This window comes from Urocitellus parryii, chromosome 1, assembly GCF_045843805.1.
Source record: "Urocitellus parryii isolate mUroPar1 chromosome 1, mUroPar1.hap1, whole genome shotgun sequence".
In the NCBI taxonomy this organism is placed as follows: Eukaryota; Metazoa; Chordata; class Mammalia; order Rodentia; family Sciuridae; genus Urocitellus; species Urocitellus parryii.
Genome location: NC_135531.1, coordinates 126,180,804 through 126,194,461, shown reverse-complemented (window position 1 = coordinate 126,194,461; position 13,658 = coordinate 126,180,804). Strand labels below are relative to the sequence as shown.

The window sequence follows — 13,658 nt, the reverse complement described above, 5'->3', positions numbered from 1 at the left end:
GTTGTACTCATGCTCTATAGATAATTTTATATCCTTTTGAACTCAACATATTTTGGTATGAAAAGTACTGAAAATCAATGGGTAAAACTTAAAGTCAATGTGCAATATTCACACACACACACATACTGGAGGGCCAGTATCACATGGTAAGAATTGAGTTTCTGGAGTTAACCACCTGCTTCTAATACTGCTTCCACCAATGCCTAGAAACTGGACGACTCACCTAACATCGCCAAGCCTCAGTTTCCTCATCTGCAAAGCAAGCACACTCACCGTAGCTGCTTCCTGGCTGGGATGCATGGGGATGATGTATCAAATGTGAACATCTTGGAATAATGTCTGGCATATTGAAAACATGAATTAACTCTACTGTTAGCTGTACTATTAGCAAATGTATTATTTTGTGTATATGTGGGGAAAAAAATCCCCTTTTTTTAGTTGTAGATAGACACAATACCTTTATTTTATTTATTTATTTTTATGTGGTGCTGAGGCTCGAACCCAGTGCCTCACACATGCTGGGCTCTACCCCTGAGACACAGTAAATGTATTATTTAACAATCTTCCTACTGGTGAACATTTATTACAGTTTGTCTTCTCCCCAAAACAGTGATGTGATCAGCAAGTTTGTTTATAAAGAATTGCCTTCATTGAGGGTTATTTCCCTACATGTAAGGGCTCTTTGTTTCATGGGAAGGGTGTGGTCACTTTTAAGATTGTGAAATTGTTATTCAGAAGGGCTTTAGCAAATCATACCAGCAGTTGCTGAGATTTAAAGGGAATTTCCACTTGGCACTGACTGCCATTGCACACTCAATGATGGTTGAGTGATCCTCGTGCAAACTCTTCCAGCTCACCAGAGTATTCTCCTGGGGCTTCTGCCACTTGGTAGGCAGTGAGGGCTGACCTGGGTTCAGTCGAATATGCCTATAAAAGTACAGAAACCCTCTCTTTTAACATTATCATGATCTTCTGTGGGATGTGAGCCTAACTAGGTGCTCCTCTGGGCCTAAGCTAAAAGTTGGGTCTGGGTCCTGGGGCCTGCAGTTTCTTGCTGTCCAGGCCAAGTCCCACCCTTAGGGCTGATGGCCAGTGACATTCACTCTCAGGTCTGTGTTTTCATTAGAGTCCTAATTAAAATGCAGGTCACAAGACCCTCACAAAACAGGAGGCCAGATCTCAGAGGATCAGAGGACTCGGTTTTAACTACTTGCTGACTGTCCTGAGGACTTCCCCAGGACCAGCAGGAGGCAAGGGGCTGTGTGACACACCTGTTGGAATTCACTCTTAGAATCCTTCATTCATGAGCACTTGCTGAGCTCCTGTGCTGAGCCAGGTGGGGTGGGTAAAGCAGAGGTGCTGGGTGCACAGCCCTGCCTGGGGGAGCCCCTAGTCCAGTGGGGAACCAGGTGTGTACAGAAATGAAAAAGGGCCCCCAGGAAGGCTCTGGAACCCTGAACTTGGATTCTACAGATCAGGAAGGAACCAGAAAGGAAACAGCTATGGTTGAGATTTTCAAGTGCTAGGAAGGATTTAGAGGTGGGATTCCAGGGTGAAGGGTCTTTCATATTGGGCAGCAGTGTAGAGCATGATTTCACTGGCAGGAAAATGCATGATGAGAGAGGGTATGGGATGTGGAGGGGATATGGAGAGAGCTGGGAAGAGCTTGGGTTTCTTAGCCAAGGATGGCCTGAGATTGCATGGCAGCAGATACACCTAGGACACCAGAAAGACGGACCCGGAGCTGCACTGCAGGAAGATGGATCTGGCCTTCAGAAGGTGGGGGAGGGTGGTGGGAATAGCAGAGGTGGGCGGAGGTGGGCGTGGAGGTGCTGCCCCAGCCCAGGGCCAGGGACATGGAGTAGCTGTGGCGGCTGATCAAAGGCCTGAATGGTGTAAAACAAACAAGCCAAGCACGAGGAACCCGCAGGAGAGGAGCAGGTCAAAATTGACCCAGGATTTCAAAATCGGGCAACGATCAGGACAGGAGGTCTTCCCCACAGGGAATTCGGTGGCCGATGACGTGTGTATGACAGTGCTGAGCCTGGAGTCGTGATCAGAAAATGCTTATTGTTGATGCTGATGTTTTGCAGCCTGGCTGGAGGAACACGACGGTCTGGCTGAGTTTGTGTTGGGTGAGGTATCTGTGGGATTGCAGCTGCAAGCGTCAGGCTGCAGGTGTGGGCAGAGCTGTGCTAGGCCTAGAACTGACAGTTGAAGTCATGGCGTCAGATGCCAATGCCAAGTGAGCTGCCTGGGAAGATGGCCACGATGAGAAGTCTCAGGAAAGGATTTCAGAGGAATTAGAGTAACAACGTCACTAACGTGAGCTCACTCATCATTAAGCCTGTACTCTGTGCTAATGCACGTTCCGTTATGAAAACTCCGCAGTAACTCTGAAATAGGCGCAATCAGTACCTTTATTTTGTGGGTGGAGACTTGGAGGCTTGAGTTGTACATCTAGTTGATGCCTACCTGGCTGTTCACAGGTGTGGCAGGGATTGATCCCAGGCCATGCAACACCATGGCCCCTAGGAACAGAGCCCTGAGATGCTGTTATCACTGAAGTATGGGGGGGGGTAGGTAAAGAGGGGACAATTGCTAAAGCAGGGTACAGAGACAAAGGGGCAGAGGAGGAAGTCTCTTTTCCAAGTTTGGAGAGAAAAAGGAAAGAGAAAAAAAGAAAAAAAAAATCAGAGATCTTTGAGGGCAAGAGGAAGGGAATTGAGGAGTGACGTCAGGAGAACGGGCTCTGCCAGATGGAAGATGGCCTGGATGGAGAATGGGGACAGAGTGCCCAGGATTTGTGGAGAAGGCCCTCCTTTCTGGACATGCCAAGAGGAGATAAGTTGTACTGAGTGATGAGTGGCAGAGAGGGCCTGCTGCTCTAAGCAGGTGACATCTTTAAATCTGTTATAGAACACAAAACCATTTGAGCCCAAGGATCTACATGGGGACAAAGGGGGACGAAACCATTTCTCTGGTTTCCCTAAATCCTCAGAGATGCCCAGCTGAGATGGTTATGAGCTATGTCTCTGAGGTCCTGAGTGCCTCGGTTTCTCTCTTTGGCAACATGATTTTATGACTTCCATGAAGATGGGTGGCCACTGAGAAAAGCACTCTTCTCCAGGCAGGCTGCCCTCCAGGAGGAACAGAAGATGTCTTAAGTCATTCCCAATACAGGGCAGTATCTGCCAATAGTAGATCCCTGAGGTGACATGGGTTGTTCCATTCAACTTCTAAAGAAGGAAGATTCTGGAAAGGCAGCAACCCTTGAAGCATGACAAGAGACACAGCCTGGAGATAACCCAGTATTGTATAGTCTGGGCCTTCTTGCCTCTCATGTAGGCTCCAGGCTGCCAACAGGAAGTGAGAGCTGGGATGCTGGCAGCCCAGGAGTGGAGGGAGGGATTTTATGGAGAGGCCAGGCATACAGCCATGCAGTTCAAAACAAGTCCTTGAGCTCTGACTGAGTCCTTTACAAAATATAGTCCCACATGGCTACCTGGGACCGATGAAGGTAAATACAATAATTATTTAACATTACCATTGTAACATATGCATACAGTATATTATACTGTAATGTACGCCATTGTAAAATTTACTGTGTAGTGGCCCAGTGATGGCACATCATTTGTTTTTTAAATCAATTGATAAGCGCAAGTATTATCCTGGGTTCTGGACTTGATGCCAGTATTGGTCATTCTTGGCTCTGTGTGGGCACCGGTGATCTCCTGCAGCAGACCTGGCTGCAGGCCATGGATGCCTACAGTTGGCAGGCCCAGCACTGTCAGGATCCGGAGTCATATCAGGACAGACTAATAAACTCAGGAATGATAACTATTTGCCTTGAATAAATGCACTTGAACAACACAGGTTTTAGTAAAGTGCCATTTGCCAAAATTCTCTTTGGATGTTCACAAAAGCCAAGAAGGTGGACAGGCCACTGCTTGACCCTACTTTTATAGATAAGGAAGCAAAGACCCAATGAGGTCGGTCGAGTCCCCTGCAGAGGATTGGACAACAAATAGCAACTGAGCAGGAATGGGAATCCCGGTCAGCCTCTAACGCAGGGCTCTTTCTGTTACAGCATCTGCCTATTTCAGACCATTCAAGTCCTAAGAAAATGGCTGGACTCTTAGAACAGGCACTAAAGGAGAGCTTCCCATCTGGTTATGTCCTGGGAAAGTGATGCAAGTGGTCCACCGGTGCTGTGGCCCTCTCATCTTTCAGCCATGGCTATTAATTCAGGAAAACACTAGTGATGGGTTGGGGGTGTGGGGTGAAGAAAAGACAGACAGATACACTTAGAGAAAAAGCTGGGGCCAGGGGAGCCCTGACCTCTGGTGGAGGAGCCGTGACCCAGAGCTAGCTCAGCATGTTTTTAATATAGGTTTCATCAAAAGGTTATTTGTGGGAATGGTTCAACAAAGCAGGCCATCTGAAGGACGCAGGACTGGTGAAATATTAGGGTCATCTTGTTAGGCTCAAAATTCTCAATCCCTGAGGGTTGGTGCCTGAGCTCAAGGTCCCGACTGATAACAGCTCTGCTGCTTTGCCTGGAGCCTCCTCGGGCCACCATCACCAGAGCAGCTGGGTCATCTTGACCTTCACCTTTGCACAGGAAGTTCCCAGTGCCATGCAGCCACGAGGCAATCAGAGACCATGATCCAAATCACCGCTCTCCACACACTGGGCTGCTCAGCTCTAAACCAAACCCAAACCAAGGAGGTGATGATGGCCAGCTTTGTGCTGGAGTCCAAACCACTGCATCACTGGGTGCCCCTGTAGCCTCTTAGACCAGTGCTGTAGGTGGGAGCATGACTTTGGAGGTCCTTAGAGTATCTCAAGCTTCTGGCCCAAGCATCAGATAGGGTGGACCTTTGCTAAATACTGAGCGTGCAATGCTTTGGGAGGGAGGCCTCAGTGCTGGAACCGACCCAGATCAGATGCCAAGGTGCATAGGGACTCAGGCCCTGGATCTCTTTGACAGGCCATAGTGTATGATTTCTGTCACCAGGAAGTTTGCTGCCCCAGGAAGGGTAAAAAAATACATATGCTCAGAACTCAGCAGCATCAAAGTCGGATCCCCCCCCACCAAAAGGCAAAATTACCTACAGGGGCACATGCCTCCAGGGACCTTCTGGCCCAGCCAGGCCAGTGAGAAGTGAAGCCAGATGGCCATGACATGTGGTCAAAGGAGCAATGGCAGGGACGAGCCGATGAGTCAGGGGCCTGCAGGGGGCTTCTTTTAGCACCGTGTGGGCTCCTTCATTCCTCGTGGAGGTGGGAGCCAATTCCACTGACTTTAACCGTCCTGCCAGTTTTGGTGTTGGGTGTAAGCTAGCCCTAGCTGAATTTGGGAAAAGAAAAGAATCCCAGGCCTCCTGAGTTTTTGAGGTATATAATTCATTCCTGTCACAGAAAAAGATAATATGCCTTTGATTTAGAGAAGGCTATAAAAAAAATGGTCTCAGTGGCAAAGCACTCATGAGATATGACCAAACTTTGATTTATATTTCCATCATTACAGAATAAAAATTTCTAGATAGAGAAATGAAGTACCTTTACTTTAGAAGAAGATAAATTTTATGTCAGTCCTTTCACACACACATGCGCCCTGAAACCAAGCCCTGAGGAAGAGGTTGGAGACAGTGGTCCATGTGAGCTTCTAGCATCCTGTGACCTTCCCCGGGGTCCTTGGACAACTGACATGCAAGTCCAGAGACTTTTGTTGTGCACATTTCTAAGAGCTACCTTCTAAAAATTTTCCAAACTAACATTGGTCCACAATTTTATTTTAATTGAGTTAGCAAATCTCTGATTCAGCCCTTTCCTGTGGTTACCTGCCAATGGTCCTGGGCCACACCTTCCAGACCATTGAGCACCTGGAAAATACTGCTGCTTTCTAGAAGAAGACTCTCTTGTTCATTCATCAGAGGTGATAGCTTGACCTGGTCAAGGATATTTATTGCTCCAACTATTGCTACTGAATTAAAAAGAAGAATTAGTGTAAATTCATTATTATTTTAGTTTGTGACCTTGAACCTAACCAATGGTATGGTTGCAATGCACTTTAAATTTTTTTTTTTTAGTTGTAGATGGACAGCATGCTTTATTTTATTTGTTTATTTTTATGTGGTGCTAAGGATTGAACCCAGTGCCCCACACATGCTAGGCAAGTGCTCTACCACTGAGCTACAGCTTCAGCCACGCCATGCATTTTTATTTGGGCATAAAATAATGATGACTAACTTTGAAGAAGTTGTGATTTGAGATCTCACTATGAGTCATCTACCACTATTGCCAGTGTAGATGGACAGTAAAAACTGCTTCCTCAGAGATTTTCTTCTGGGTGAGTGTCAGCTCCTGAGTATCACAGAGTTCTTTCACCCTGAGAATCAGGAGAGGGTGATCGGCTGTGGAATCTTAGCTGTTACTAAGTGAGCTGTGACCAAAATAGTTTGTTTCAAGTGTAGGAAGTGATTTTCGGGTCAGGTGTGGTCATACATGTGCACACAGCTGTCAGGACTCATCAGAACTCAGCAACCAGGCACTTAAGAGCTACATCTTTTAAGACTGAATACAAATTAGACCTCCACTGAAAAACTGTGGGTTGGGGGTGTGGCTTAATGGTAGAATGCTTGTCTAGCATACACAAGGCCCTGGGGTTGATCCCCAACCCAATGAATGAATAAATAACACTAAAAGCAAACAAATAAAACAAGGATAGAAGGTCACAAGTTCAGGAGAATGATTGCTCTTCATGGAAAAAAAAGATAAGATTTATGAATGGGAAAGACACCTAGCCAAGGATAGTATACTTCAATATGCTCATAAGGAAATGCTCTTTTATGGAAGTAAAGTGGTATCCTCTTAAAAAACGTCAGTTGCATTAAAAAATAAAGACCATGAAAATGTTTCAGATCAAGGCAGAAAATGCTATAAAGAAAAACATTATTAAAGAGTAGATTTAACTATTATCAGTTTAGATGTTTTAAACTGACAACTCTGCTATGGTTGCATAAGACGGTATCCCTAGACTCAAGAAATGCATTCGGAAGTATTTAGGGGTGAAGAGCCATGATGTATGTAACTCACTCTGAAATAGTTTACAAAGGAAAACTATGTATATATGTGTGAAAAATATATGTGTGTGTATACAAAAGAATTTCCTTATTGCTTACCTTGAGAACAAAAGAAAAAAAAAAGGATGTTTTGTCCTTGTTGGGTTTGGGTGACAAAGCAAGTTCAGGACATGTGTTTTTCCAACATCTGTGTCTCCAAACAAGGAGGACTTTACCACGACCCATCCTTCAATCAGTCACTCCTGAAAGCCACACCTACCCACGCTTGGGGAGCATGAGTGAGCTGAAAGGAGCTCTAAAGCCATATGGTTGCTGTGGCTTGGATGAGTGTCCCCCAAAGGGCCCATGTGTTAAAGGCTTGATCCCCACAGTGGTGCTATTGAGAGGTGGGGCCTAGGGATGTACTTAGGTCATTGCAGGGGGGCATGCCCTCAAAGGGAATAGTGGGACTCTAACCCTTCCTTATTCCCTTTTGCTTCCTGGCAGATGAGGTGGGCAGTTTTCCTCTATCATGCACTCCCACCATGATGTGCTGTTTCACCAAAGACCCAAAACAATGAGCCAACCAACCAAGGAAAGGAACCTCTCAAACTATGAACTGTAATAACCTTTTTCTCTCCATAAATCAACTGCCTCAGTCATTTTATTATAGTGATGGAGAGCTAACTGACACAACAGTACAAACTTGAGTCAATACAGAGCTGTGTCAGCCTCCTGATGATGATAATCACTAGGGTAGTCACTATGAAAATTATGTTGCTTTAATAGTCATAAGTGGGTAATTCTCAAGCAATAAATCCTAGATTTTTTTAATAAGAAAGATTGCTAGATTTTTATTGGAAGTGCATTCAATCTATAGATATGAGGAAAACTAGTTTCTTAATAATCAAAGAACATGGTATATATCTCAGTTTATTTAAGGCCTTCATTAATTCTCTTAATATTTTACAGTTTTCATAATGCCTTGCAAATACTTTATTAAATTTCTAAATATTTCAGATTTTGATATTAGAAAAAGCATTGTTTTATAAATTTAAATGGTTGCCTAATGTATAAAATAATACATAAAATGCCATTAGTTTTCTATATCAACTACTAATATAATCTTACTAAGCCTGCCATGTAGTTCTTTTATTCTGTAAGTTCCTTAGGATGAAAATAGAAGCAGTTTTGCTTCTTTTTTTTTCCAACTTGTATGCTTCGTCCCTCCTCAACCCCCTTACTGCACTGACTGGGACCTCAGATTCAGTGTTGAATACAAATGATAGGAATGGATACCACTACTTTGCTCCAGAACTTAGGAGATATAATATTCAGTCTTCATGCTTGAGTATTAATGTGAGCGGCAAATTCTCCAGATGCCTTTTATCAGGTTGAGAAAGTTCTCTTATTCCTAATTTATGAAAAAGATAATATATCATGACTATAAGCAGTTTGTACTGGAAATGCAGGATCAATTTAACATTTGAAAAATCAATCTGTAATTCATCATCTTCACATTAAAAAGAAGAAAAAAAACATTTGACTATATCAGTTGGCACAGAAAAAGTTATTTGACATTCTAGAACACCCATCTGTAATGAGAATCCTAGATTTTTTATGTTGCAAACTTAGAAGAATACAAGAGAATTTATTGTTTACCCTGGAGAGTAAAGGAATAGAATACAGATTTTTGTTGACAAAGCCAGTTGGTGATTTGGCAAGCGTTTTTTCGGTATCTGTGCCTCCAAACTAGCCAATTGTTATTTGTATGCTGTCGTCTTTCAATCAGTAACTCCTGAGGGCCAGCCACATTATTTCCATGGTTGATTCATGAAAACCTTGACTCCTGGTCAGGTCAATGTTACCTGGAGATGAAAGTGGCCTGGCCAAAGTTCATAGAGTGCGACAGTGACATCTATTCTGTGTCATGGGCAAACTTCCCAGAATGGCCCAGGCAATATCATCAGGGTTTGGGAAAGAAAGGGATGTCCAAAGACCTCTCCGTGGACTTTCCATAGCCACATTGTCTGATCTTGCTCAAAGCAACTTGTGCCCTCCCGAGTGCACTTTACCCCTGATCACCTCCTACGGGACACACAGTGGAGGAGGTGAGCGAGGCTCAGTGTCCTGTCCATATTGTGTGGATGTCAGGGAGTCACTCGCTTCTCCACACACGGGTGGAAATCTGGGTTGACTGTGTTCAAGCACACTTTGCAGGCAAATAAAAACCTCCCTCTGACCTCACGGACTTCTGGGAAAATCCAGGTGGTCCTTTAACCCCAAATCTGCAGTGGGGACTGTGGAGTCATGAAGCCGAGTGTTTGATCCTGAGGCATGTACAAAACCAGATTGGAACATGGTATACAGGGAATTAAACCCAGGTAGCAAAGTAGTGTCATGATCATGGGCAGATCATGGGTAGACTTCATTCATGTCGTGTTAGTTTCTTGAGAAAGGTCACTCTGTCTTCTCAGGACTGGAAGGTCTCCTGGGCGTGAGCCAAAGCTGTGCTAAAAGGTTTGAAGCAGGGAACAAGATGAACCTCAGGGAGGCAGGTAAGAAGTGACCCTGAGGACTAAGTAGGAAGGAAAAATTTTTCTGCTGGCTCTATAAGAAGCCAGCAGCATAAGCCACCACCTGCCAGCACAGAGGCCAAAAAGGAGCCACTACATTGGAGCCATGGACTTTGAAGGCCCAAGGGCTCCAGTGTTGCCCTACAACTGTTTAAGGGCACAGCCTGGCCAGAGCTGAGTGAGTCAGAGTGAACATGCCCAGCCCTGCAGCCATGGGGTCCTGCAACTGATCACACCAGACACCTCGCTGTCAGTATCACAATCTCTGGATACTTGTGGAGCCAACAATATGCTAACCACCAGGCCCAGCACTTTACATGTTTATCTCATTTAACTCACAACAGCCTGTCCCTGTTTTAAAGATAAGGAAACAGGCTGAAAATGCTGACCTGTCCAGATCAAAAGTTTGTAAGTGGTGGAGTTAGGATTTGCAGAGAGGACACTGGCTCCAAATCTCATTTACTTTGGTGCTACATTGGGCATCAGACATGCATGCATACACAGACACACACACACAGACACACACACACACACACACACACACACACACACGAGAGAGAGAGAGAGAGAGAGAGAGAGAGAGAGAGAGAGAGAGAGAGAGAGGAGGGAGGGAGGGAGGGAGAGGGAGAGGGAGAGGGAGAGGGAGAGGGAGAGGGAGAGGGAGAGGGAGAGGGAGAGGGAGAGGGAGAGGGAGAGGGAGAGACATACAGCACATTAGATTCTCTAGGCTCTGCTTCAAGAGAGAGCTTGGTGTGTCTACTTGTCATTGATCCTAGGCACTCTGCAGTCACATCTGCTTAGAAAGATACAGTGAGAGTTGACCAGAAGGCCCTGGGAATCCTAAGGCAGTTTGCACTTTATCACCTGCCTGGAATTGTCTCCAATCCGACTGTGCAGGTTGGCAGGGGCTCCTTGTTGGGTTTTCCAAATTCTTTTGTGAGCTGCCAAGAAGGCTGGAAGGTTTGGTAAAACCCCAAGGGCCACGTGAGTAGAACAGTCATGGGCTGCACTGGCTCCAGTACCAGGGATGGCCAGTTTCTCACCCCTGGGTCACATGCCATCTTCTCTCCCTGTCTCTGTAGCCAACCTCAGTGCGAAGTCCAGGGCAGCAGCTCTTGGGGAGCAGCCAGCCTACCAGGGACCGGTGCACTGCATCTCGACCATCGTGAGGACTGAGGGCCTGGCGGGGCTGTACCGGGGGGCCAGTGCCATGCTGCTGAGGGACATCCCGGGCTATTGTCTCTACTTTATCCCCTACGTGTTCCTGAGTGAGTGGATCACACCCGAGGCCTGCGCAGGTCCCAGCCCCTGTGCTGTGTGGCTGGCAGGTGGCATGGCAGGTAAGAACAGCAGCGGCTGGAGCCCTGTCCCTGGGCCAGCCACTGAAGTGCAACAGGGGACAATGGCGGAGCCTACCATGACCTTCTGAGCCGTGGGGGAGGCGGGGCTCATCCAGCCACACATCCAGGAATTCTTGGTTAAGTGCTCCTCTGCACCAAGCCTAGAAAGGTGTAGAAAGAGCTCGGAATGGCGGGTGCCCCCTCATCCTCTCTTCCCCTTCACTCTGGAGCTGTGAGAATGGAAGTCCCCATGGGGGTTCAAGGACTCCCAGACAACAGAACGTTTTCTGAGCATGCACTCTACGTCAGGGACTGCTGAGCCAGGGACCGCTGAGCCACGGGCAGGAAATCTGTTCTCAGGGCTCTTCTGCACTGACACACTGCCAACCTTCCTGATGTGTGGAAGTCACTGTGTCTAGAAGGTGGGAATCAACCTCCCCATGTCACAGATGAGAAAACTCAAGGTCAGATATACTAAGTAGCCCACCCAAGGTCATACAGCTAGTTCAGGGATGAGTCTCACAGTAGGGACCCTGCAGTCAGAAAAACCCAAGTTCAAATCCACACTAACTCATTTTGTGACTGTGGATTTGCCACTTAACCTCTCTGTTCAGAATATCCCTATTTGATTTATGGTGACACTCAACAGCCTCCAATGGTTTTCCAGGCCCTCTCTGATTTGGCTCCTGCTACCCCTCAGACTTTACTTTCTACTCCTCTCCCTTTACTTCCTCTTCTCCAGCCACACTCATCTTTTTGCTGCAACTTGACCGTGCCCTGTTCTCCGCCTTTGATGAGAGTCATTTCAACGGAGAGAAGGGTGTTAAAAACCTAATTTAAGGCTGGGAGCAGTGGTGCCTGCCTGTAATCCCAGGGGCTCAGGAGGCTAAGGCAGGAGGATCTCAAGTTCAAAGCCAGCCTCAGCAACTTAGTGAGGCCCCAAGCAACTTGGTGAGACTCTATCCCTAATAAAATATGTATATATATTTTTAAAAGGGCTGGGGATGTGGCTCGGTGGTTAAGCACCCCTGAGTCCAACCCCTGGTACCAAAACAACACCAACAAAAACACCCTAAAACCTCATTTAAGTGGGATTCAAAGAGAATGGGATGAAAGAAATTAGAGAACCCAACTTCTGACAAATTTTGCTGTGCTCTAATGAGGAATCGAGAAATGGAGTTGTAGGCTGTACGTGGAAGTCGACAGAAGACTGCTTTTCAGGAAGACAGATGTCTTGACACATTCGATGCTGACTCACAGACCCAAGAGAGAAGAAAATCTCTACTCCTTCCTCCTTCTCCTCCTCATAACTAGCTATGTTTGAACTCAGCAAATGCATAATACAGCGCACATCTTTGCCACCGAGCAATTCTGTGCTCCCTGTTCCCCCACGCATCTGAGGCCCGTCCCTTGCCCTGCTCCTGGTAAAAGTGCATGAACACTGGTTGGCCCAGAGGATGAGAAGTTTCCATCTGCTCTCATTTCTGTTGAGAGCAGGTGCGAGCAGCCTGGCAGCAGACCTTATTTCACGATGCCCTGGTCGTGGGATGAGCGCACCAGGGCAGCCCTGAGGAAGCATCCCATTATCTGGCAGAAGGCTGGAAGGAGTTGAGATCCAGAGGCTTACAGGGGGCAAGAAGCTGAGGGGCCTGAAGGTCAGGAGCGGCAGAGGTTCAGAATAAGTGAAGGTGTCTTTTAGGAGCTGCTGAGCAGCAATTATTTAACCTAGCAAACCAGCTGCCCTGGACTTTGACATCGGTGCATTTTCTCTCTCCACCAGAGAACGTGACAATTTCTGTGTTTACACAATAACCTGGCATTATTTTCCTAGAATCCTTTAAAGTCACAAAAGTGCTCAAACTGGGGCATGGTGCTTATCCAGTGAGGATGACTGTGGCATGTGGTCCCAAAGTTCTATTCCACATATTTGGAAAAGAAAATGGATTTTGGAAAAAAAACAAGAACAAACAAAAAGCCCTGTCCCTAATCTTTTATGCAATCCCCAGTTTGGCCCTTCTGGGTGAGGAGCCATCTGCAAGTGTTTATCCAGCTTCTCCAGGTTCAATGTAAATCCTACCCCGGGGGAGTTGAAAACCTTTAGCAGCCTCACCCTGGGCACTGCCTCCTGCTGCCACATTCTTGTGGAGCCTGTCACTGTCTCACCCATCATAACAATAAAAGCTGCCATTTGTCCAGCACTGACTGTGGACTGGCAAGTCCATGGTCAAAGCTTCATGTTTATCAGTTCACTGGGTCCTTGCTCCGTGAAGATAGGCACTGCTCTACTTTACAGATGAGGGGCCCCAGGCTCTGAGCCCCACAGCAAGTGGCCGGGCAGGATCAGAAACAGATTCTGCAGATCCCAGCTCTGAGCTCTGCCCAGGTCCCCCAGCAGCTTAGGGAGCTTCTTCGTGGGTGGGTGGGGGAGCCAAGTCCCTCCAGACCCCAGCCAGCCAGCCAGCCCTGACACCTGAGCTTGTCTCTCTTTGCAGGAGCGATTTCCTGGGGGACAGCGACTCCTATGGATGTCGTGAAAAGCCGACTCCAAGCTGATGGGGTTTATTTAAACAAATACAGAGGCGTCCTGGACTGCATCTCCCAGAGTTACCAGCAAGAAGGCCTCAAAGTAAGTCCCAGTCTTGTGCCAGTCCCTGGGAGATGCTTCAGACATGTGG

General features: G+C 46.6%; 1 protein-coding gene across 1 annotated transcript in view; it reads left to right on the top strand.

Moving 5' to 3' along the window:
- The window catches only part of Slc25a48 (solute carrier family 25 member 48), a 39,775-nt gene that overhangs the window by 17,743 nt on the left and 8,374 nt on the right, over positions 1-13,658 (top strand). The window contains exons 6-7 of the mRNA XM_077798332.1: positions 10,726-10,983; positions 13,476-13,609. Of these exons, the coding sequence (XP_077654458.1) occupies positions 10,726-10,983; positions 13,476-13,609 (392 nt within the window). The remainder of the gene's footprint in view (positions 1-10,725; positions 10,984-13,475; positions 13,610-13,658) is intronic.